Source organism: Neovison vison, chromosome 1 (assembly GCF_020171115.1).
Source record: "Neovison vison isolate M4711 chromosome 1, ASM_NN_V1, whole genome shotgun sequence".
In the NCBI taxonomy this organism is placed as follows: Eukaryota; Metazoa; Chordata; class Mammalia; order Carnivora; family Mustelidae; genus Neogale; species Neogale vison.
The window spans coordinates 1372268-1396258 of record NC_058091.1 but is presented as its reverse complement, the minus strand read 5'-3'; the positions used below and the strand labels follow the sequence as shown (position 1 = coordinate 1396258).

General features: G+C 57.2%; 1 protein-coding gene across 1 annotated transcript in view; it reads left to right on the top strand.

Annotated features, from left to right (window-relative positions):
- The first annotated feature begins 8312 nt into the window (after positions 1 to 8312).
- Positions 8313 to 23991, top strand: part of SMOC2 (SPARC related modular calcium binding 2) — a 143965-nt gene continuing 128286 nt past the window's right edge. The window contains exon 1 of the mRNA XM_044242252.1: positions 8313 to 8427. Coding sequence (XP_044098187.1) covers positions 8344 to 8427 — 84 coding nt within the window. The 5' untranslated portion in view covers positions 8313 to 8343. The remainder of the gene's footprint in view (positions 8428 to 23991) is intronic.

The window sequence follows — 23991 nt, the reverse complement described above, 5'->3', positions numbered from 1 at the left end:
AAAGTGCCTGCTGTGCGTGCCGTCCGGAGAGCATTTCTTTCCTCGATCCTCTGTGTCTTGGGAACGGGGTGTTGGGTCCAAGTGGGGATCAGACGTGGGTATGCAGCTTTCTGGCTTATGGGTTTAAATCCGCTTCTATTTGCTTAGAAGCCCAGGGCAGAGACACTGCTTCCCTGAGCCCCGCTGCTGCAGGGGCTTGTCAAGGAGAGGCCCCCAGCCCCTCCTTGCCTTCCTCTGCACCCGTCACAGCGCGGCCCTGAGTGTGCCGCCTCCGTCTTCCGGGCGCCCTGCTCGGGTCGGGTGGCAGGGGGGCTGGCAGAGGCGGACAGAGGCGCACGACCCGTCTGGTTAATTCTTAACCATGTGTTTGACCGTGACGACCCACTTGCCCCCATCCCTGTCAGGGGCCTGAATTTTACATCTATAAATACAGCAGCAAGCAAGCCGGACGGGGTGTGTGACTTATTGAACTTTCAGTACAGTATATCCCCAAGGGACCAGTATATCCCCAGGAGTGCAGAAGGGTGTCACGTGAGAGGTGAGCGTGCTCGGAGAAGCTCTGCGTGAGCCCTCTCTGGAGGCTGGGGGACCCCATTCTATCGCTCTGTGTCTTGGTTTGGGGGTTGGGGACACAGGAGTTGCCTTTCAGCTCCTGCCCTCGGAGCTCCTGTCTTCCCCGGATCTCGGTGGCAGGTGGTCCTGGGAAGCCTCCTTCCCAGAGCTGGCCTGTCCCTGAGAGCTGTCCCGCAGGACGGCTGGGGCGGAAGCCACGCTTGCTCTCCACCATGGCCGCACTGGCTCCCCTCCTGGTGGCGGACAAGGAAACAGGTTTCCTAGCTCCTGGACTACCTGTTGGACCTTGGGATCAAGGACCAGTGTCCGTCTGAGATCCAGTCAGGGAGCCTGGGCTGGATGACGGCTCCTGTCCCAGGGGCTCTGCCCTGGGCTGCTCTTGCCGCTGTTTCTTTGGGCCACATTCCTCCAGGCCAGGCCAGGCTTCTGAGCGGGCGGCGGGGTGGGGACAAGGGGTGGGTGGTCCTCCCAGCCCTGCTACGTCTCCCCTTCCCAAGGGCCCATTCCTGGGGGAGGCTGTACTCTCCCCACGTGGGGCTCTGATCTCCCCTGGTTTTCCGTCCCGGTTTTCAGGTTGGTGTGATTAGGTTGTTTTCTGTACCTTTTCCTTCAGCCGTTGCTCTGTATCCCAATCTCTGCTACGTGAAGAGTTTTTTATTTAACTTTTCCTCTTTGCAGTTGCTTTGGAAGGAACCGAGGGCAGCGAGTTCTTGCTTGCTGGGTGTGTGGACCCCTCAGACGCGTGCGTCAGGAAACCCCCAGGGACCCTGCTGGCCTCTTCGCTGCAGGTGGCGGCTTTGGGCTCGGCTTCTCTGAGGAGAGGCTCGCCCGCTGCGCCGGGCTTCCTGCTGTCCGCTCATACCACGGATGGGACTTTAGTCATAGTTTGGTGGTTCTGAGTGTGCGTGGCCGGCCAGCTGCCTGTCTCCCCGGGGAGTCCCGAGTCAGCAACTTCTTGTCCTCCCTGTGTGCTCTTGGTCGCCCCGGAGAACATTCCTCCAGACCCTTCCCGGAGGGTACAGGCCAGCGTGCAGTGCTCCCGGGAGCAAGTGGGGGAGAAGCCGAGCCCCTCCAGCATCTGTCATTCGGACCTGCCTGTCCCCTACATGCACATCTTTGGGCCCTGTCCTGGATGGTCACTGGTGCCCAGCAGCCCCGGGGCCGGCACTCGCGACTCTCTCTGCTCAGTGGGAGTGGGACAGAGGCTGTTCCGGGGCTGCACCTCCCTGAGAGTCTGACGTGGGGCTGAGGGTTCCATGACGGGGTCAGCCTGCCTTCCTGTCCACCTGCCCCTCTGCTTTCCAGTTTCTGCGATTTTTCCGAACACGGGCACCTCTTCTGTTCTCTTCCTCCTTATGGATTTATGGCTTTAAAAACTCCACTACCTTCTCTTTGGAAGTATTTCTGGAGAAAGCAGGAGAAAATATGTGCGTCCCAACCACGGTCACTAATTGGAGAACCCGAGGTATCCTTTGAATTCTTCTTTTCTTTCTCTTTCTTTTGCTCTGAGGGATATGTATGTATCTTACTTTGAACAAAAATAGTAGACCGAAGTACGGACCGTGCGCACTGTTAGCTGTACCATCATTCCCTCAGCAGAGAGCAGACGTCCTGAGTTTACACATGAACACATGCTCTTTGCCCCACACAGGAGCATCCCCGAGGGGCACAGACCCTATGCAACCTGTTAGAGGGTGTCGTGACTCTCTCAGCAGAGTTGCTTCCTTTCATAGTGGCAGATAAAATAGTGGCATGCAATAAACTGACAAGTTCTCAAAGGGACAAAATATCCTAAAAAAGCCTTTCATGATCATGATCCCGGTCACTAAATAATAAAAAATAATGAAATTTGAGGGTTTTTTGTTTGTTTGTTTGTTTTCATTTTTGTTTCTTTGAATTCTCTTTTTTTCTTTCGGCTAAAAGCTTCAACCACTCATGCTGAGCTGGGTTCCAAATTACTGTGTATTGATCTTGTATCCTGCAACTGCACTGAATTCATTTATCAGTTCTAACAGTTTTTTGGTGAAGTCTTTAGGATTTCCTATAGGTAATACCATGTAGTCTGCAAATAGTGACAGATTTATTTCTGCCTTTCCAATTTGGATGCCTCTTATTTCTATTTCTTGCCTAATTGCTTGGGCTAGGACCTCTTTTTTTTTTTTAAGTTTTTAAAAAAATTTATTCATTTGACAGAGAGAGAGAGAGATCATAAGCAGGAAGAGAGGCAGGCAGGGGGGTGTGGGAAGCAGGCTCCCCGCTGAGCAGAGAGCCCGATGTGGGGCTCGATCCCAGGACCTGGAGATGATGACCTGAGCCGAAGGCAGAGGCTCTACGCCACCAAGCCCCCCAGGCGCCCCCGGCTAGGACTTCGGATCCTCTGTTGAATGAACACAGTGATGACGTGGTGAGAGTGGGCATCCTTGTCTTGCTCCTGACCTTAGAGGAAGAGCCTTCAGCTCTTGATCATTGAGGATGATGGGTCTGTGGCCATGTCATGTGTGGCCTTTACTGTGTGGAGGTACATTCCCTCTAGGCCCACTTGGCTGAGAGTTCTCATTGTAAATGGATAGCAGATTTTGTCAAGTGCTTTTTCTGCATCTGTTGAGTTGCTCGTGTGGTCTTTATCCTTTGTTTTGGTAACACGGTGGAACTCACTGACCGATGTGCGGATGTTGAACCATCCTTGTTTGCATCCTGGGAATAAATCCTCCTTGATCTTGGCGTGTGATCCCTTTCGTGTCATGTCGAACTCAGCTTGCTAGTATTTTGTTGAAGATTTTTGCAACTCTGTTCATCAGTGATACTGGCCTGTAATTCTCTTTTCTTGTGCCCTTGTCTGGTTTTGGTGTCAGGGTAATGCCGGTCTCGTAAAATTAGTTTGAGAGAGGTCCCTCCTCTTCTCGTTCTTGGAGAGTCTGAGCAGGATGGGTGTTCATTCTTCGAGCATTTGGTGGAATCCTTCAGTAAAGCCATCTGGTCCTGGACTTTGGTTTGTTGGGTGGTTTTCGATGAACGATTCAATCTCCTCACTAGTACTCCGTCTGTTCAGATTCTCTCTCTCATCACGGTTCAGTCTTGGTAGTTTGTGTGTTTCTAGGGCTTCATCCATTTTTCCTAGGTTGTCCAGTTTGTTGGCATAAAATTGTTAATAACAATCTCTTCCGATCCTTTGTCTTTCTGTGGCAGAGACATAATGTCTCCTCTTTCTTGATGTTATTTATTTGAGCCCTCTCTCTCTCTCTTTTTTTTTTTTCTTGGTGAGTCTTGCTAAAGTTCTGCCCATTTTGTTTATATTTTTAAAGAACCAGCATCATTTCAGCGATCATTTGTGTTGTCTTTTTAATATCTATTTCATTTATTTCTGCTCTAATCATTGTTATTTCCTTCCTTCTACTAAGTTTGGGGAGATGCATTTAGATGTTCTGCTTAGACCTGGGGCAGCACACTGGTGTGGTGGGATACCATACATATGTGTGTGCTGGGCTAGGAAGGGGCATGGGTTCGGAAGATAACTGAAAGGTCTTTCTAGGGTTGTCCGCTTACGCTGCTTCCTGTGGCCTAACTCACCCGTGTGCGCGCACGCTGCACAGTGTTCCTGGCAAGCTGTACTTCTGTTGCTATTTTAAACACTTTTCCCCCTAAAGGCAGTTCTCATGTGGAGAGGGGGAAGGCGCTCGTAGAGTGTTAATAAGGAGGAGGACCCCAGAGGCAGCTTGGTCCCCTGGACCATGGACCGGCTCGAGGCCTCTCCACACTCACACGTCACACCTTCGTTAATCTTGAGAGCGATGCGCTTTTCAAATGATCGTGATTTTAGCTCTGGAACCGACATATTCTATAAGTTTCGTGTACGAACACATGCAGTTTCGTGAACGGCAAAAACAGCTTCTGGATATTACGGAAACAGATGGATTTCAAGAAGCATGTGCTGAGTCTGCCCGCGGGAGCGGCATGTTGGGACCTGACGGTAGATCGGTTGTGTAGATTGACTTGATCTCTGGCAGCAGGAATCTGTCCTTTTAGAACAGCTCAGGCATCTCCTGTCAGCTTTAGAGGGAACGTTCTCACTGTAGAAATAGCAATTTTGCATTTGGATTTGTAGCGAATTTTTATTTCTTTGGAAACATTAAATCTTACTTTTGGAAAACACTCCAGTGGGGTTGAAGGATCACGGACAAACCAAGAACAATCTAACAAGATTTTTCACTTGTTCGGTGGCGGGTCTTGATCAATGGGCAACACAGTGGGGGCCACCGACGGGCATCTGAGTACTCATGCCTGCCGCAGTGTGGGCTGACGGGGAAGAAGGACCCCAGCCCTGTGGGGGAAGGCTGACTTCTGCTCCTACCGCTTCCTAGTCCTGCAAACCCGGGCAGGCCCTGTAGTCTCCCTGGGCCTTATCATTACCACCTGGAGAATAATGACTTTTCAGAGTTTCTGCAAGAGTTAATTAGATAATGTGTATAAGACACCCAACATATTTCAATTTACTTAAAATTTCCATAAAGTACCTGAAAAGTGTTATCACAAAACTTATTACAAGGCATCTTGAGAAGGAAGGGTAAACTTGTTCACATGATTTTATTGACAACAAAGACAAATTCAAATGATCTGTTACTTAAATGTATAAAAATAGGGGAAGAACCTCTGAGTTAGGCAATGGGCTCCCACACGCACTGTGGCCCTGAGCGCAGTCCACGTGGTCTTGCCGTCATGGTGAAGGCCAGCTTGCCAGTCCTGTCCATCCGCCTGACTGGTCAGCTCGGTCTCTTGTGAACCCTTTTTTGACGTGCAGGTTTCTGGAGTTGGGGCTCAGATGAAAAGCCCAGGACTGAGGGGAGGGACTGTCAGGCAAGTCTGTCCCTAAGGGGAACGGAGCAGCCTGGACGATTCCTCTTGCCAGGGTTCAGCAGAAGCTGGGAGAAGGGCTAATAGAGGAAATGAGTGGAGGCGGCTGGTGACACGGGTCTGTGCTCTGACGGGGGACAGGCAGCATGGCGATGCGGAGGTAAGCTTTGGAAGACAGTATCAGCGGACCTTTCCTTAAATGGCCCACAGTTGCCTATGAAGGTAGAAAAGGGAGCTGACAGAAAGTGTTCTAGCCAAACACAAGTTACCCAGAAATAATCATCACATTATATCGTAAGAATAAGGTCCTTCTGTCGTGTTACTGTAGTCAAAGAAACAAAGTAAGCTGGTGAGCCCGATAAAGGGTTTTGCCAACAGCGTCAGTGTGTTCTAGATCTAAGTCCTGGGTGAATACTGGGTGTTTAATTTCTCTGATTCCAAGTTCTGGATCCAGAGGGTATGTTTTAGAATGACCTCTTACCGTTTGTTACTTTCAAAAATCCCGCCTCTCCGAGAGGAGGGAACTTCTCCGCACTTGTCTGTCCTATAGGAACTGCTTGGAAAACACCGAGTCGATTATTTCCTGTCTAAATTTTGAAATGCTGTATCCATGTTCTTACTAGTGGGGGCGAGTGTCCAGTATTCCTGCCAGTCATGACTTTCTGGAGACTTCAGAGCGGCAGACAGAACTATGATTCAGTGTTTTACATAAATGTATTATTTTTCGCCATAAAAATGGAACCTGGCTACGTCTGCGGACTCCACCACGAGCATCTCTGAGAACGTGACACTTGGCGGGTAGCGCCCGTGGGCTCTTCTCGTTGCTAGAGTCTGGGAAGGACCTCATCCTGCCTCATTTGTCAGAGACACAGACCTACCCAACACATTTATCTTTCTGGAATTCCCGGAGGATCTGCAGGTGTGACAGACAAGTTGACACGTCTTTCTTGACTAAGAGGCTCTGAGAGCCAAGTTGTCTTCTGCCCCCGTGGGCCCCCACGCCTCCCGAGGAAGGGGAGGAGGCCTGCCGGCACCACAGGCTTTGGCAGCCCAGTCTGGTCCTGATCTTGTTGGCTGTGAGATCTGGCGAAGGTGTGTGACCTCTTTGCTTTTATTTCTCATCTGTAAACTGAGGATCATGAAGTCTTGCTGTCGCCATCCTCGAAGTCCGTGAGGGTAGAGGAGCGGACCTGTGTCCACGCCTTCCGAGGGCTACAGGAAACTGCACAGTATCAAGTCAGCATTTCAGCTGTCAGCAGGCCTCTAACCAAAGAAGAAAGTAAACACAAAATTTTTTAGTAGGAAGTGCTTTTTAAAGGATTCATGTCAGCTCTGAATGTATATTTTCTTCTTTGAACGGTCTTACAATTTGTGGTATGTAGTATTTACCTCTCTATTTTTACCTTAATTTTCATTAACATTTCCTAATGGCATTCCTTATTTACGTAATCGTTTGCAGCTGCTTTGCTCACCTGTTTCTCAGGCCCCAGGAGTTTATTAGAATTTCCTTCTGAGCCCTCGAGCCAGGAGGAATGTGTTTAAGTACTCAGCAGACTCTCCGGGCTCTGGAATCTGAAGGAGACTCGGTACTGGCTTTCAGCAAGATGTTTCTTCCCCATCTTCCCTGACCCTGCGTCCATCACTTCCCTGCTGGACATGGGGAGGCCTCTCCCTCCAAAGTGTGGGACCCTGTGGTTGGAATAGCACAGCTTTTGTCCCGTAACCAGTCATGGGATTTGCTGACACGGCCCCAACATTCCTTCTCACTGCCCCCGGCCCCCCCCACTCCGCCCTTTCCAGCCAAAGCTTCAGATTAAACATTCGATTAAAAATCAGATCTGGATTTTTTGTTTTGTTCTTTTTTCCCAGTGCCCCTGACAAGTCAATCGAGGCATTGTTCTTGAAAATCCTCACTCTTGGGTTTTCTGTGGGAGCCAGAATTAGTCTTTTTTTTTTTTCCCCTGTAAAGTTGTAAGCCAAGGCTGAACTATTTCAGCAATGTCGTTTGCAGTGGGCACTGTCCAGAGACTGGGTGTGCAAAAGTCTCTAGGTTTCTAACCAGTCCCCACGGCGAAGTCTGGACCCCTACACCGGTGTGCTCCCAACACACCTGAGCGGCCTTGACAGAGCGGCTCTAGAAATGGCCACATTCTCACCAGACCTGCCTGGTGCCCTGTCAGACCCTGGATCTCTAGTCCAAAATTCGTCCCCAAGTGCATTAATCTGCTGAAAAATGCCAAAGGCAAGCGGCCCTCGGTGAATTGTCTGGACCATGTGGTGTTGATGGCTTCTTCCGCTGGAAAGCCATCTGATCAACCAGCCAACGTGAGGGGACACGTTCTCTGGAGGTCTAGGAGAAGCCTGCGGCCTGGGGATGGACCCAGACTCAAGGGGCTGGGTTAACCTCAGGGTCTGTTCTGCGCCAGCGGGTCAGTGCCCCGGACATTAGAAGGGCTCAGCGCATCTTGGGGTCGTGCCTGGGACTCTCCCAGGGTGTGCGCGCATGTCTGTGTGTGCGCGCGAGTGTGCGTGTGCGCGCGCGTCTGTGTGTGCGCGCGAGTGTGCGTGTGCGCCTTGGAAGCCGGCAAGCCGCAGCTCTAACAGAGGGCGCAGCCCCGGGAGGCCCCCTCCGCCTCTGGCTCCCGCACACCCGCGCTCTGGGCGCCCGGGGCCGGGCTGGAGCGCGCGGCCGAGCGGAGCCCAGCGGGCGCGGCGGCGCGGGGGTGGGGCCGGAGGAGGCGAGGGAGGGAGCGAGCGGGCAGGAGGAGGATCCGGGAAGTTCTGGGTTATTTGACAGCAGCCGGCGAAGCCGCACAGGACGCGGAGGGCCGCAGGGTGCGGAGGCAGCGCGTGGAGTCGGGCGCCCGAGCGCGGCGTGAGGACCGCTGCGCCCCGCTCCCCGCCGCCGTGCCGCGCGTCACCATGCTGCTCCCGCGGCTCTGCTGGCTGCCCCTGCTGGCCGGGCTGCTGCCGCCGGCGCCCGCGCAGAAGTTCTCGGCGCTCACGGTGAGTCGTCCCGCGGGGACCTGGCCGGCTCGCCCCGACTCGGTCCGCGCCTTCCCCTGCCCCTGCGCCCGGGCGCGGGCAGCAGGTGACCCTGGGGAACGTGGCGCCCCTTCCCGCCACGGGGTCCGAGCAGGTGAGGCCCGGGCCGGTCCGCAGGCGGCTGCGTGGGCTTCTGGGGTCTCTCCGCCGCGTGGGGGTGCTCTGGGGTCCTGCGCGTCCAGCGGGCTGGTGGGCAGGGCCCGGCGCGGACCCAGGGCTGAGGACTCCGGCGCCGCCCCGCGGACTGTCCGAGGGCCGCCCCGCCGGGGACATGCTCGCCCACTCACTGCTGTCCCTCCGGCCTGGGGCGGGCTCGGCCTTGCGTCCCTCTGTCACTTGGGCCCTGCCGGGGCACAGCGCGGACCCGCTGCGGCTTGCTGGGAAAGGAGCTGCTTGTCGTGGCGCCCCTCCTGAGCCCCCTTTGGCTCGCCTGCGTGTCCAGACACCCTCCCCAAGCGAATCTCGGAGGAAGCAGATGACATTAAAATAAATATTATATTCCCTCGTGTCAGCCGGCAGAACTTGGGGGACAAGGCGTCTCCATGTCCCACAGTCCCCTTTCCCTGGTCCTCTCTCGGTCCGGGGCTGCGCGCAGGCAGGCGCGCTCCCGAGCGCGTGGGTCCCCGCGGTTGACCGCTGTGTGTTTTTCTTTCTTAGCTGAAACTTCTCTGCAGCAGCCTTGGCCGGCAGCGCGGGGCCAAGCCTGGAGCTCGGTGCAGGGCGTGAGCCAAGCCACCCGCCGCTGGCCCGGGCCGGGTGTCTGCAGCCCCCAGCTCGGGCAGACCTCGTGGGCTTGCTGTGTTTGCAAACCCATAATTAATGCAATCTGCAGAAACGAAAACATTCCACTTAAATGTGTTTTTGAACAAGTGCTTGAGAAAACACGAAGGTGGAGAGAACACCTCTGATGGATTGAGGACTGAAGTAGTGAGGCTTGTCCTGAAGGGTTTATTGTGTCGGAAACACCTAAGGTTTGAACGGAGCTGCGGTCCGGCTGCCTCTGCTTTTCAGCAAGTCTGAAGCAGGGCTGTGAGCCTTTTTCTTTCTTTCTCTCTTTCTTTCTTCCTTTTCAAGCAGTGTGAGGGGGAAAGATGTTAGTGAGTTCACTGTTCATACTTAAAATTCTTCTGGAGCAGCCCTTGGGTCCCTGCCTTGTGTCTTGCAAATGACTTGTCGATTAGAAACTGCTCCCTGGAAGCTCCAAGGCAGTTTCCCCAGGCTCAGCTTTCCTGCAGGACTGCTATCCCCGGAGAGGCTGTCAAACCCGACTTCCTGTGGGTGCCCCCCACCCCGTGAGTCCACAGCCACAGTACGTACACACAGGCACACGCACAAGTACCAACAGACCCCTCCCGCTCAGAGCACACCGAGGCCGCGGAGGAACGGAGCAGTTCCCCAAAGACGACACTGGCCTTTTCTCCCAGAGCTGGGAGAACCAGCTTTCCTACCCTTGCCATGAATTTTCTGAACGTTTAAAAGGTAGACTCCCATGTGCCCGCTTTCTGGGAGCTCCTGGATCTGTTGGCACCTCCCTGGAAAAGCAGAAGCAAGACGGTTTGTTATTAAATCTCTAGGTTCCCTTCCCTCCCCTCCTGGCCACTCTTGTGTGTAACTTACTTGGGACGTCTTGTCCTTTGCTTCTTGGGATGCTCTGTGTCTTTCTCGGCTGCAGGGGCCCTGGTTGCCTGCTTGGGGAGTCCAGTGTGGACCAAGGCCCCGTACTACACTCTCCCAGAAGATCTTTGCCTTAAATCTGCACTTGCAAATACGATGCATGACGCTTTCATGACCAGAGGAAAAATTTAAAGCCCTAAAAGATTTTGGCATATCCCACCCCCCATCCCGTCCCACACTCCAGGAATTCAGCAAGTCGGCTGAGGCGTCCCGAGGGAGTGTTGGACGTGCTGGATCTTCGGCGGTGATCACCTCTTTCCAGATCACCTTCTAGTATTTGGGCATCTTCTGTTTCCTCGACAAGATTTACACCTGATCTTTAATCAGTCAGAGAGACAGCATCGGCCCCGGGCAGCTGGGGCGTCTTCTGGGTGTGTGACTGACTCTGGAGCTGTGCCTTAACTTTCTTAATCTCCAGATTCCCTATCAGTGACCTGGGGAGAGAGTAATGTCTGTTGAACATGCTGTGAGGTTAAGGATGAAGCCTTTGACACGCCCGGTGTATGTTAGCTCTCCGTTAGCTTTATTTCTGATGACACCCACGCCATTGCCTGCGTGAGGCAGTTTCGACTGCTGTGGTCGTCTGCTCGGTGCTGTGTCCTTCCGGCGTGAGGGCCCTGGCTACACGGTGCTGTCACCCGTACAGAGGCTTCGAGCACGCCACTTTGGTCTTGGCCTGTCTGTGTGCCTCGTTCAGGCGTGCAGGGGTCAACGGGCAGAGGAGAGAACGCAGCTTCCTCTGCGCCTCCTGTTTTGTCCTCACCTTGAAGCAGGGATCGTCCCCTACCTCTGTGGGTTGGGAGCTTGTGTCCCCCCCCCCCCCCCGTCCCCCGGCTTCCCAGAGCTGCGCGCCGGCTCTCCTCCCTCCTCACACCCACACTCTGTCCGGGGGCAGTGCTTTCGGGGGCAGGGGGGCGGCTACTACTCTGTGTTCGAGAGCGCGAAGGCACGTTGCCAAGTCATTCTTTAGAAATGGTGCCATGAGGACCTTTTGTTTTTCTTATGACTTTTGTTGGCTTTGCCTAGTCTCCTGGTTATCGATCAGACTTCAGTGTTATTGGCAGTCCGCAGACGGTGTTCCGTGCGTTTGATCTGCCCTCATGGGGTCTACGGCTGTTCTTTCTTTAAGAAGCAGGTACATTCTAAGGTGAGATCATGTCCATTTCTCATGGGGATGCCTAGCTGTTTTTTCTTCATAAAAAACCCGAAAAGATTTAATCAATTTATTTGAGAGAGCAGGGGGAGGCGTAGAGAGGGAGGGAATGGGAGGGGAAAGAATCCTAAGCAGCCCCCCAGGCGCCCACCCCCTCGTACTTCTGTGAAGGCTGAGACTATGGGCTACTTTGCGCACGGAGCCCGTGCCCGTGGTCGTGCCTTCGGTTTGTCGCAGGTGTCGCTGCCCGGGGGCTAGCGGTCGGACGGCACCCCCGCACCCGAACGCTTTCTGCGTGGGCGCTGAGGTTCCTGGACCCCGTCCCACAGGATTTGAGAAGGAGCCAGTGGGTTCCTTTGAGAACCGACCGAATGGTGGTGTGCCACACGCCAGAGGCAGACGCCTTGCCCTTCCCTGGGCCCAGCGGGCGCTGTCCGTGTCCTGGGCTCACCCGTGGGACGTGGCTGTGAGCACCTGCGCTCGGCACTCTGCCAGGGGCCCCTTGTTTGTGCTGCTCGTGCGACACCTGCCACCGCCCACCCACAAACGACCTGATGCACCCAGTTCAGGACACGGGGGAGCTGCCCCTGGCCCAGAGCTGATGGAGCCATTTCCAAATCCAACCTGCATTTGCTTCTCTTCCTCTGGGGGATGGGTGTTCCCGAGCTCACCTCCGTGTCCCCTTCAGGGACCTAGAATTCCTCCGTGTTGTTTTCCTCCCACCTTCCTGCTCAGGACTCACCGTCAGGGCCCTGGAAGGACAGAGTCCAAACGGCCGTTTGCACCCCCGCATGCATTTCCTTGCTTTGGAAGAGGGGGAAGGAAACGGAAAGCCGGGATTTGCTCATCTGTAGATTTTAAAATATTTCATCATTAGCACGCCCACGGGGGGCCTGATATTGATGTCACGGGAGCTTCGGCTCCAAAGTGTCCCCCCATTTCCGTGCCACGAGGGTGAGATGTGCCTGCGGAGTTTCAGCGGTCAGGTCCGGTACCTCAGGCCACGACTATGGGTGTTTGTTCTCCTCCTGCTGTGCTGCACGTGCCCTGAGCACGCTGGTGCCCTGGGAGGTCTGGGCTCAGCGTCAGCCCAAGACTGACCACCGACTGCCGAGGTGGACGGGGACGGGCAACGCAACCGGCAGTTTCCGACTAGAAGCCCCCTTGCCTGTGACTGAGCCCCAGCATCTGGAGGCCTCTTGAATTCTGGTTTGATATCAAGACCCTAAATGAAGCCATAATTAACTTCAGGTCCTGAGAGTATTGTGTAATAAGCGGGCGCTGACGTGACAGTGGCTCAGGACAGCAGATTTCTAGGTGACTCTGCATCAAAATGCCTTCAGGAGCCTCCTGGATCTAGGGGGGCTGTAGTTAGGGTTAGCGGAGCCCTGGGAGAGAGAGCAAGGTGACATTTACACATTTTGAATTAAAATTATACTGTTCTCCACATAGCAGACACAGGCCAAAACTGACTGATGGGTTTCTAGTGGGACTTTGAAACTGAGGAAGAAGAATTGAGAAATAACGTTCTGAGCTCATTTACAGAAAACTAGAACCCATCCGTGGTGGCGGCGGTAGGGCAGGATCCCGCTATTCACATTCGTACGTGCTTAGAGTTTGAAAAGAGCTTGACGCATTAGATATTTAATGAAACCTGCAAGAGGAAAGAATTCAGAAAATAAAATCCTAATTTCATATGGGCCGGGAAGAAATTATTCTGGAAGCATTAATAACAGACAGTCTTATGTGGTTTTGTAGCCCCAGGCTGGAAATCAAAGAGCAAAGATTCGTAATAGCACACACGCAACCTGGAGCTCAGGGAACTGTCGACGCATTTGTACTGTCAGAATTTATAAAGACATTGTGAGTGGAGCTTGCGCGCTGTGACATGTGGCTCAGTTTCATCAGAGGTCTGGACACGAGGGCAGGCTCAGAGGGACGACTAGACCCGCGGTCACGTTCTGATTTTGTGATTTTGTTGCGGATGAGCCGATGCGGCGTGTGGCCACCACGCTGGCCCCAGAGACGAGCGGGAATGTCCTCGCAGGAAGCCACCTCCCCTTTCCTCGGCCACGCGTCTTCCTTCGCTTTGCCTTCTTTTCCCGCCGTGGTCTCTCTCCTCCTGCCCGAGTCACCGTGAATCGCCTCGGCTTCCACCACGGAGATCCCGCTCTTAGTGCGGTCCCCGTGAGCAGTTTCCATGCTGGCGCTCGCCCGGGAGCAGGGGGGCGGGCGTCCCCTCGGCTCTGCCCGGGCGGTCATTGTGCCGCGGGGGCGCTGCTGTCCCCGGACCCCAGCCACTAGCGGACGCACCCACCAGCAAGCCTGGCTCCGGGGCGGTGTTTCTCTGTGGGGGCGGGGGGTGCGCCGACACTTACGGTTTGAGCTTGCTGGCAACGTCTCTCCCGTTAATGATGACGTCTCGGAAAGCAGGACAAGTTTAGGTAAACACAATAATCCGCGGCGCGTGTGATCACGGGCTCAGAGTGCGGCCCCGGCTACGAGGCTGCGTTCCATCTCGGATGTTCCCAAATTTGTTAGATTTCAGTCACTTCTTCAAGAACAAAGTTGCCGGGTTGTTGGCAAAACCACGCTGAGGTTCGCGGGCCGAGTGGGGCTGTGTTGTGTGTCTGTCTTCCCCTCCGGCCAGTAACAAAGCCCCAGAAACAAAGGAGCCCACGCTATGGGCGCGATGCCCGAGCCAGAGGCAGGCGACTCCCTTCCTGGGATCGGGCTTGGGCCGTCCCAGCCCAACCCACGAGGGCAGACAGGACAGTCCTCTGGACCAGGCCAGGGCGCTCCAGGGCCCATGCCCAGGCTGGGTGCCGGGAAGGAGGCCCTCTTGGGCCCTCTTGGGCCTCCCCCGAAGGCTGCTTTGGGAAGCGGTCCGGGTGGGCGTCCCTCTGCCCCGACACCCTTTCCGGGTGGCAGGGGAGGGCACCGGACCCCGTGGAGCCCGAGGAGGAGGAGGCCCCCGTGTCCGGCCCGGGCAGTGCGGACCCTCCGACGGCCAGCAGCGGACCTCCTTCTCTGGAGGGGCCCATGAGACTGGGCCTCAGTGGACAGTGTCTGAGGGTGGTTGGCACATATCGGAGAGGTGACGGGAAGCGTGTCGCCGAGCCAGCAGCGGAGGGTTCTCATTTCTGAGGGAACCTCCTCAGCTTCCGTGCTGTGCCGTTGCTGACCAGCTCACGCACCCGTGGGCGCAGGCAAGTGCTTCCCTGACAGCCTTGCTGCTGAGCCAGAGCCATGAGGAGCTGCGGGTCTCTGTGGCCCCCGTGGCCTGGATCTAACCCAGGCCTCGTCCACAGACGTCCAGCGGCCTCTTCCTCCCTCTCCCCGCTCCTTTCTCACACCACTTTGGCCCGTCATGCGAGGAACCAGAGGGAGACTTGCCTTTCTCCGTGGGTCCGGCCGCCGTCTCTGGTTAGCTTCTCCTGGTGCACCTGTCACAGGCGTGCTCTCTCCTGCCCTGCCCCCAGCTGTCCCGTAACACCGGAACAGGCAAAAGGAACAGGATCACCCCGGAGGCACCCTCGCAGCTCTGTGGCTGCACGTCAGGCATCTGTCGGAGCAAAGCCTTCACGGCCCGTGGAGAGGCGCCGGCCGCTTGGAGACATGAAACGGAAATTACAAAATAAGATGATAAATTCCATGAATGCCTGTAAATTAAGCAGTGACTTGTGAGATGTGAATGAAGGTTTCAGAGCAGAATTTAGTGCATTGTTTGTCTTCCGTGTGTACGGATTCTTTCCACAGAGGACCTGGGCGTCTGTAATCCCAATATTGCTTCAAGTTTATTTAAAATTAACATGAAAAGTAGATCTTTGGAAACCAGAAGTTAGTGTCCTGCCGTACTGTGTGGCTGGCAGGGTTGAGACGGTCCCATGAATGATGGGGTTCCCAGGCCACTGGGCTAGAGGTCCGGATGGCGCGTCACCTGCTGGCACACAGATGTCTCTGGCCCCATTGTCGTGGGTAAAGGGTGAAATGTAGGTCGTGCTTTCCCTTCCTTCTTTCTGCTGAGAGATGTCACGTGCCCTAAGAAACTCTTACACTGTTCGCTGTGACACAGCTGAGCCGACACAGGCCCATAGCTCGTGGTCCAGCCCGAGCTGCATACAGGGCTGGGCTCGACTCCCCACGCCTCCCCCTGGGCACGGCAGCCGCCGCAGGACAGGCCAGCTGGAGGAGGATGGCGGAGAGAAGAGGAAGGGACGGAGGAGGCCCTGGGCTCCTGTGGAGCCAGCCGAGGGCCAGGACAGCTTGGCACAAGTTGTCATCAAGAAGGCTCTCTTGGATCCGCAGCAACTTCGGAAGGAGTTTGGTTTTATTTCATTCATTCATTTATTTTATAGATCTTATGTATTCTGTTTTCCATCATGTTTAAGGAAGATGGTGAGGTCTTCTGGAGGCGAGATGCCTTTCCTCCTGTCCCCCAAGTCCTTGCTTCTCCTGCCCGGGCTCTCTGTCCAGCAATTGCAGGACACTGAAGATAACAGGAGTAGTTCATGTGCCCCAGGCGGCCGCTAAGCATTGCTCTGTGTCTGCCATCATCTGTTCTGGGGGGTCCTTAGGGCCCGAGGCTCCCAGTTTCCGTTCTGAACCGGCCCCATTTCGAGCTCTAGTTGACAAGTATCCTTCCAGGAATGTGGCGCTCAGTTGAGGTACAAGATCGCAGAAGGTGGCGAAGCAGAGCCTTGTTAAGAGGCACTAGTGTGTGCTTGGCTAACTTGTCCATGTAGCTTTCTAAACTTGAGGTTCTGTTAAGCCAGTGTCCCCCTGTAGTTGTCCCCCCCTTAATTTGTCAGTGGTATCTTCTTTGTTAGTCCTATTAAAACGAGATTTGCTTTCTCATTCCCCTTATGCCAGTTGGGACCGTCCCTGGTTCCTGCAGGTTTGTTGGGTACCCCTCTGTCGTCCTGGAGGAGGCTGTTGGCCTTGATACACCCAAAGGACAGGCCAGGACTCACTCCCAGAGGAGAAGGAGTGCATGTCCGCTTGTTGCCCTGATCCACTGCTCCAGGCAGGATGCCCGGGAGATCTGCGTCTGTCTTCCCCTCCTTCCCCCCACTTCAGAACCAATGACTGAAAAATCAAAACACCCCATCAGGCTTCCAAGCACAGGTTCCTGCGAACTTACTCTAAAAGGCTTGCGCTGAGCCGGTGAGTGACATCTGAATCGAGTAATGTCCTGCAGCCAGCCCCAGCAGTCCTGACGGTGCCACACCCCGTTCCACCACTGCGCCCCCAGCTGTCTCCGGGGAACGCGGCCGCATCTCCCAGCATCAGGCAACGCCTCCAGGACTGCGGATTAGGGCTTCCGTGTGACACGTTGTTTGGACCCTGCGAACCTTTCTCTCTGGAGACGCAGCGAGCCGGCTTCTTGCGCCCTCACGATAGCATCACGATAGCATCTCGTTTGTCCTTGTAACATCCTTGCCAAGACGCTGTGTATACTTCCTGGGTGTATCTACTTTAGATTTTGCAAACGCCTCGGGGTAGGGAAAGTGAGTAACAGCTCTGATCTGAACATACACGTTTGCTAAGTTGTAGCTTCGCAGAACCTGCAGATCGGTGCTCCCGATAGCCAGGTCTTCATCCTTACAAGACCGAGGGAGGGAGGGAGTTGCCGCAGATGGATCATGGTCTCCGTTCAGAAGTAGAATCCAGGTGGAGTCCCGGATCTCCTCTCCGGCACCCCAGGCCTGCGCACACCCAGCCGCAAGGACAGGTGCTGCCGCCCCCCTCCCCCCAGCTTGCCGGCCGCAGGTTCCGACGCTCCCGGCACCCGCCACAGGAGGGAGCCCAAGAGCAGCCTGGCTCCTGGTGCTGGGGGGCTCCTGGGCAGGCTTTGGGGTTTGACCACCAGCAGAGCCCCTGCCACCTTGACAAGGAAAAGACCTCAGGGGCTGCTGCCACTTAGTGTGAGTTCAGACACCACGTCCGGCTTTCCAGTTTCAGAGACTGGAGCCACGGTGCAGAGATGCTCAATCAGGGAAGGAAGCAACAGGGACCATTTGCACCTGATGTTTCCGGCAGCTGTAGCTCGAGTCTGGGGTTCGCTCGGTAAAGGCATGGCTGCTCCCGGCCGCCCGCAGGAGTGCTGCGTTGAGGCCGTCGGGCTGTCTGCACCCCGGCTGCCGCGGCTGCAGGGACGGCCGGCTCGGAGTCAGATTACACTTCCCTGCAGAATCCGCACGATATCCCCGTGCTCCCGGGACGGAAGTTCTCCAACCTGCCCCTTGTGATGGGTCCTAACCTGAACGGAGAACCGTGTCGCACATCGAGGCCCTCCCGGGTGTCCGGGGACACCCTCTTGCCTCCAGGCTCCCGCTGACCTCTCACCGCACCAGGCTCAGAAACCCCTCCCGTGTCGTTGTACCCGAAACTCTGCAGGAAGTTCGGAGAAGTCACGACGGCCCCACTCTCGTCTCTGCTCTTTCCCCTTCCTTCGTCCTGGGCGCTTCTTTCTGTTTCCTTCTGCTGTGGCTGCCGTCGCCCCCGGACTCTCTTTCCGGAGGCCATCAGGAGGAGGGCCACGCCTGCCATCCTGGGGTGTCCCTTCCCCAGCCTGGTTCTTATCAGAGCTGGGGCTCATTTCCAGGTTGTCCTCGCGGAGCCTGGGTTCCCCTGCTGCTTGGTGCTGGGTTGGAGGGGCTGCCCCTGGGCTCTGGGGATCCTGGGCCATGGCCCAGGCCATGAGGGGCTCTGGTGTCTTGTCTCCCGCCAGACTGGAAATGTTCGTAAGGAGGCTCCAAATGGGCTCAGTAGCGACCAGTCCAAACAGGCTCACATCACCCTTCCGTCTCGAGGCTGTGTCCTTGGGGCAGCTTCTGGGGTGAAAGGCGAGCAGGAAGGGGGTGAGCGGCCTCCCAGAGCCCAGGTCCAGCCGCAGGTTAACCGATGGTCATGGTCCCCCACGACCTTCCCCAGCAGGTGCACCTCTGCCCGTGTGTGCTGACGTCGGCCTCAGGGAGGGCAGCGGGGCAGGAGCCTGCGCCCGGAGAGCAGCTCAGGCCCTGTGCGACCGCCGCATCCCTCCTCCCCAGGGCCGCCTGGCACGCTGCCTGAAACCTCGTCCCTTCTCTTCTTACCTGAGCCCCAAATGTAGCAAAAATGACAATTTAATTGGCAAAGCAAGGGAGAGTTGGAGGTTAATCTCTTTCTGTCTCTGCTTCTCCCTCAGTCCCTCTCTTTAAAGCTTTTGGTCTTTCTGTCTCTCTGTCTCTTTCTGTCTCTGTCTTTATCTATCTCTGTCTGTATTTGTCTCTCTCTGCCTTGGGTTTCCTGAAGTTTGCCCAGCATGCACAGAGTCACGCCTGGCTGTCCTCGTCCTCCGCCCTGCGGCCCGGGTACCAGCTGTAGCCCCGGAGCCGGGCCTCCAGCCTTGCTGGCTCTTCCCACACCCGGGAGGCCAGGTCACCTGTTCCCCGTGGGGAGGGTAGAAGAGCCTGTACGCCCCCGGGCTCTGTGAACTGAAATGTCCAAGAAGAATGCGTGTGCTGACCCAGAATCTGACTCCGCCAAATTCTAACCAGGCTTTGTTTTTTTTTTTTTTAAATCCCCTTTTTTTTTTGACCTTTTCTTCTTTACTCTCTGGGTTTCCCAGTTCCACTGAGAACCATAAGTCTCTGGCTGTGAGATCGAGGCTCTCAGGGCTGACATCCCTGCTGTCCGGGCGTTCCCAAGGGCGAGCGTGGCAGAGCCGGTCCAGCCTCGGCTTTGCGGGCAGGCAGGCAGGGGCCCGGTGCGGCATGAGGGCAGGCAGTGCGTGTGAGAGGTGCCCTGCAGCCCAGGCCCCCGCCCTGTGCTGGGGTGCTTCTCTGCGTGCGAGTCCCATGGGCCGGAGGGCTCTCTGGAGGAGGGACAGCCCAGGGACACCCGTGATGAAGTCGTGACGCGGCACGCGCAGCGTCCGGGGTGACCAGGTGTGTGACAGACGTGGAGTCTCTCCAGGGCCGTTGCGGCTCCAGACAATGGGACAAACAGGTCACTCCCTGTCCAGCCATGACGCCGGGCAGTGTCCAGCGGAGAAGACAGTTGTGCGTCGCGTGACCTGCGCCCCTGCTGGAGCTGTGGACAGTGGGCTGGGGCTACGGGAAGGGGTCATCGCTCTCCAAAATGCTGCCCAGGAGGGGGCTGTCCCCCTAAGTTCTGAGGGTCTGGGTGGCAGGTCACGGTGGGGAGTGTGCTAGGCACAGAGGCGCCTGGCCATGTACGAGGCCTCATGAGGGTCTCCCGCGGGGCACAGGGGCTGGGCGCAGGGCTGAGGTGCTCTAAGAGGGCAGGCTGGGCAGCCACGGGGGCCCTCCCAGGCTGTCAGAGCAAGGGTGCAGGCAGAGAGAGGGTGCAGGCTGGTGCTGGAGCCCATGATGCTGGGGGTGGGGGGTGCATCCCATGGTACTTGGGCGGGGGGTGCATCCCTTGGTACTGGGGAGGGGGGTGCATCCCATGGTCCTGGGGTGGGGGGTGCATCCCTTGGTACTGGGGAGGGGGGTACATCCCATGGTACTGGGGCGGGGGTGCATCCCTTGGTACTGGGGAGGGGGGTGCATCCCATGGTACTGGGGAAGGGGGTGCATCCCATGGTACTGGGGAGGGGGGTGCATCTTTTGGTACTGGGAGGGGGGTGCATCCCATGGTACTGGGGGCAGGGGGTGCATCCCTTGGTACTGGGGCAGGGGGTGCATCTTTTGGTACTGGGGAGGGGGGTGCATCCCATGGTACTGGGGGCAGGGGGTGCATCCCTTGGTACTGGGGAGGGGGGTGCATCCCATGGTACTGGGGAGGGGAGTGCATCCCATGGTACTGGGGCAGGGGGTGCATCTCTTGGTACTGGGGAGGGGGGTGCATCCCATGGTACTGGGGGCGGGGGGTGCATTCCATGGTACTGGGGGCGGAGGGTGCATCCCATGGTACTGGGGGTGGGGGGTGCATCCCATGGTCCTGGGGTGGGGGGTGCATCCCTTGGTACTGGGGCAGGGGGTGCAGCCACAGTGCTGGGGGCTCTGGCAGACGGGGTGCACCCTGTGATCCGGGGTTCCCGTTTCTGGCTCTTCACCTGTCTGTCCGTTAGGGCAAGAGCGCACTCTGCCGCTTCACCCCAACCCTCGACAGGGCCATGGGAGGGCAGCTGACTTCTGCCTGACTCCGGAGGCTGAGCTTTCCGCGAGATCTGCAGAGTTCGCGCCGGCCCGGCCATCTCCATGCGCTGCCTTCTATCTTCGAGCCGAGTTGGAAGTGAGACCTTCAAGGGGGGCGGGCGGGTTGCACTCGGTGGTCCGGTGCCCGGGCTGGCCTGAGGGGCCTGGCACGGGGGCTGCACTGGGTTTCCCCATGGTGAGAGGCTGGCTTCTGTGCTCATTGCCTCTACCTGGAAACGTTCATGCTCAGCCTCTCTCCTTCCCTCCTTCAAATCCAAATCGCTCTCCAATCGCTTTCTGAAGACTGAGACTCACTCACCTTAGGGAGGTTACATAACACAATCAGGTAAAAAATGCAGAACAAAGGACACAAATGTCATCATTACTCCTGGGGCCTGTCTCAGAGTCGCTGGTGTCGGATGTCCCCACGGGGCCGTGGGTTAGTGGTCAAGCTGTGGGGACCACTGACACCACAGTGAAGGGAGACTCAGAAAACCCCCAAGGCCATCCTGACGTCACACAAGCGGGCAGCTCTGGGGATGCAAGTCCCCAACGCTGCACCTGGTGGCCTGCAGGGCGCACGACATGGGCTCTGTGCCCCCTCCTGCCAGGTGTCCACAGAAGCCCCACGTGGCTTTCCAAACCGCCAGTGGCTGTCAGTGCCCTGGCCCGGCCCCCGAGGGTGACGATCCCTGAGCTGCAGGACCCTGGAGGGCCGTGGGCTGGGACCGGAATGTGGGCATGTGGGCCACACTGGGAAGGACTTGGTTTCCTGTTGGGCTGTCGGCGGTGGGGGCTGGTTTCTGAGCACAGCTGCGTCACCGTGCTGACAGCGGGTCCCGCACATCACCCTCGAGTGACAGCAGCCTCAACGTGGTTGCACTTGTGACCAGGGTGACGGGTGTGTGGGCCCTGGGGGGCGGGGTGTGGGGTGGGGCCTTATGTAGGTGGAGGCGGGATGTGGTGGGGTGGGGGGCGGGCGTGGGGGGTGTGGCCACCCGTAGGTGGTCCTGGTCCCGGGGATGGTCCTTCCCTGGTGTTCTGACCTGGCTGGGTTCCCGTTAAAGCCAGGCGGGGTGGTGGGTCCTGGAGGCGCCGCACACGGGAGTAACCGCATGTGTGCGCTGCAGATGGACCTGAGCGCAGCCGCGCGGGCCGAGGTGACCCGCTTGGCCGGCCTCCTCTGTGAGCGGCCCAAGGCCCGCCTGGCGCTGGCTGCTGGCTGGGGCAAGGACTTACCCAGGGGACAGAGGACAGTACGCGCCCCGAGGGAAAGCTCCGGACTTCCCACGAGGTTTTCTCCTCTCTCTCTTTCCTTCCGTTTGGAAACATTCTGAGGACTCTGATGGGGCCCTCCCGCTCCATTTCCTCCCGGTCGTCAGTCGTTCTGTGGCTAACTCACCTCTCGTTTGCCGTCTTTTCTCTGGTGACATTCAGGGCACAACCTAGAGCCGATCGCGGTGACCGGCCGCGGAGGTGGACACTGGGCCCCGTCGTGAGACACACTCTGGTGTGGACTGTAGCACCACACAGGCCTCCGGGACTCGTGCTAGAGGGATGCCGGGAGGACGAAATTCTGCAGGAGGCGCCTCCCTGGGCCGCCACGGACTGGCCAACAGAGGGTCCGTGGGGAGTGGGCAGGAGGACTTGGTCTGGCCGTGGGCCCTGGGCTTGCTGCTGGTGGGGTGGGGCCAGCTACTGAGCTCGGTCCTCGGGGCTGCAAGGCGGGAGCGTGGCCCTCTTCTGTCACCGTGCCCTGTGCTGGTGGTCCCTGTCAACACACAGCTCTGCTGCGCTCGTACACGGTCCAGCTCTGAGCGGGGAGATGAGCCTCCGGGCCTCCAGCTCTGAGCGGGGAGATGAGCCTCTGGGCGAGGCCCTCCCCCTCCACGTGCCCACCTCCCCGCTGGCTGTTTCCAGTGCCGCATGCCAGCTTGTGCACGCCGAGGGCTCACTCTGCCTCAGCACCACTGCCGGGCCTGCTGGACGCTCTGGGTCTTGTCGTGTGCTGGCTCTGGCTCCTCCCTCTCTGCAGACAGCAGCCCCTCCTCCAGGAAGCCTTCCTGACCCTCTTTGGTCTATTGCCAGCTCCGCATGGAGCTGCGGGAAAGCTGGGGGCGCTCCGTTGGTGTATTGTTATTTAGCTCTCATCCTGTAATAATTAAAAGCTAATTTATTAATTATGTCTTGGAAACCAGCATAATCTTGCAGTTTCATTTAGCAGAAGTTGCAAGTGTGCCCCTCGCCGTGACTGACGCGCTAGAAATACGAGTTAGTGGGATGCTGAGGGGACTTGGGCGCAGCTCCCTCCCCTGCTCCGCGCGGTGGGCGTGCGGACTGTGCTGCGCCGCGGCGAGGAACCCGGCACAGAAGGACTGAGTGCAGCGCCCTGGTCACACGGCGGGTCATCGCGGGCAAGGGTGAGTCCCTGGAGCGCTGGAGGCTCTGGGGAGCAGGTCTGCAGACGAGGGTCTTGGAGCTGGGGAGTGTTCCGTGGACTCACGGCTGTCGAGGCCAAAGTCCTCCTTTGAGGAGGACGGCTGGGCCGTGCACTGCAGCGTCTGGGCTGAAGTCCCCACACACGCTGGAGGAAGGCTCCCCACGGCGCCTGGCAGGGTCGGGGTGGGGCTCTGGGTCTGCAGGGCATCGTGTGGGGAGGGCCGCGGCCGTCTGGGAGCCCGTTTGTTGTGATGGGGACATCCCGAATCCCTGTGCGGCTTCTCCCCGGCTGTCCCCGTCTCGCTTCCTCACACTTCCCCCAGGGGGTGGTGTGGACTTCGAGGGGCTTCACAGTGCGTGTGGCTCTTGCTGCGACTTTGAGCCCTGCGCAGCCCCAGATGCCTTCTGAGACGGGCTAGACGCGGTGGAATTCGGCAGGGCTCGCCCGGACGGACGGATGTGCTGAAGGATTTGGCAGGGGCGCGTCGTACACCTCCCGTGAGCAGTGAGCACACGTGAAAATGGCTCGAGGGCGCCTGAGACCCCAGTCCTGTGAGTCGTTCCCTAGGGAGTCGGGGGTGTCCTGCTTCGGAGATGAAAAGAAATTCTAGAAGCAACGTAATCGAGCACTAACACCGTCCAGCCGCATGGGGCCTCCCGACACGCCTGAGCTGCGTTCCCACTTCTAGACTTGCCCACGTGACTTTGAAAACCATGGTTAGGACGAGGATTGTGAACATCTGTACCTGCTAGCGCTGAGGGCTGGGGTCGGCGAGGGGAGGGCACGTCACAGCAGCAGCCCGGGAGCTGCGAGGGTAGAGGCGTGCTCGCCCCCACCATCGCGCTAGGAAAGCCCAAGTCGGACAAGGACACCTGGCAGAGCCGGGGCTGCGGCTCCTCCGACTTTCCGCCACCCTCCCTGGCAGGCTTCACGTTTAAGGGGAAACCTCGTGCCCAAGTTTAGCAAAAGTGATTCAGCACCCAAACCTTCGTGGCATATCGCAATCATTTTTAAGAAGGACTTGATTTAGTGCAAATGTGTACATAGACCAACTACCTTTAAAATTAAGGGTACAGCGTGGTGTGAGCGCCGTTGTGGGTCTCCTGTGCTGT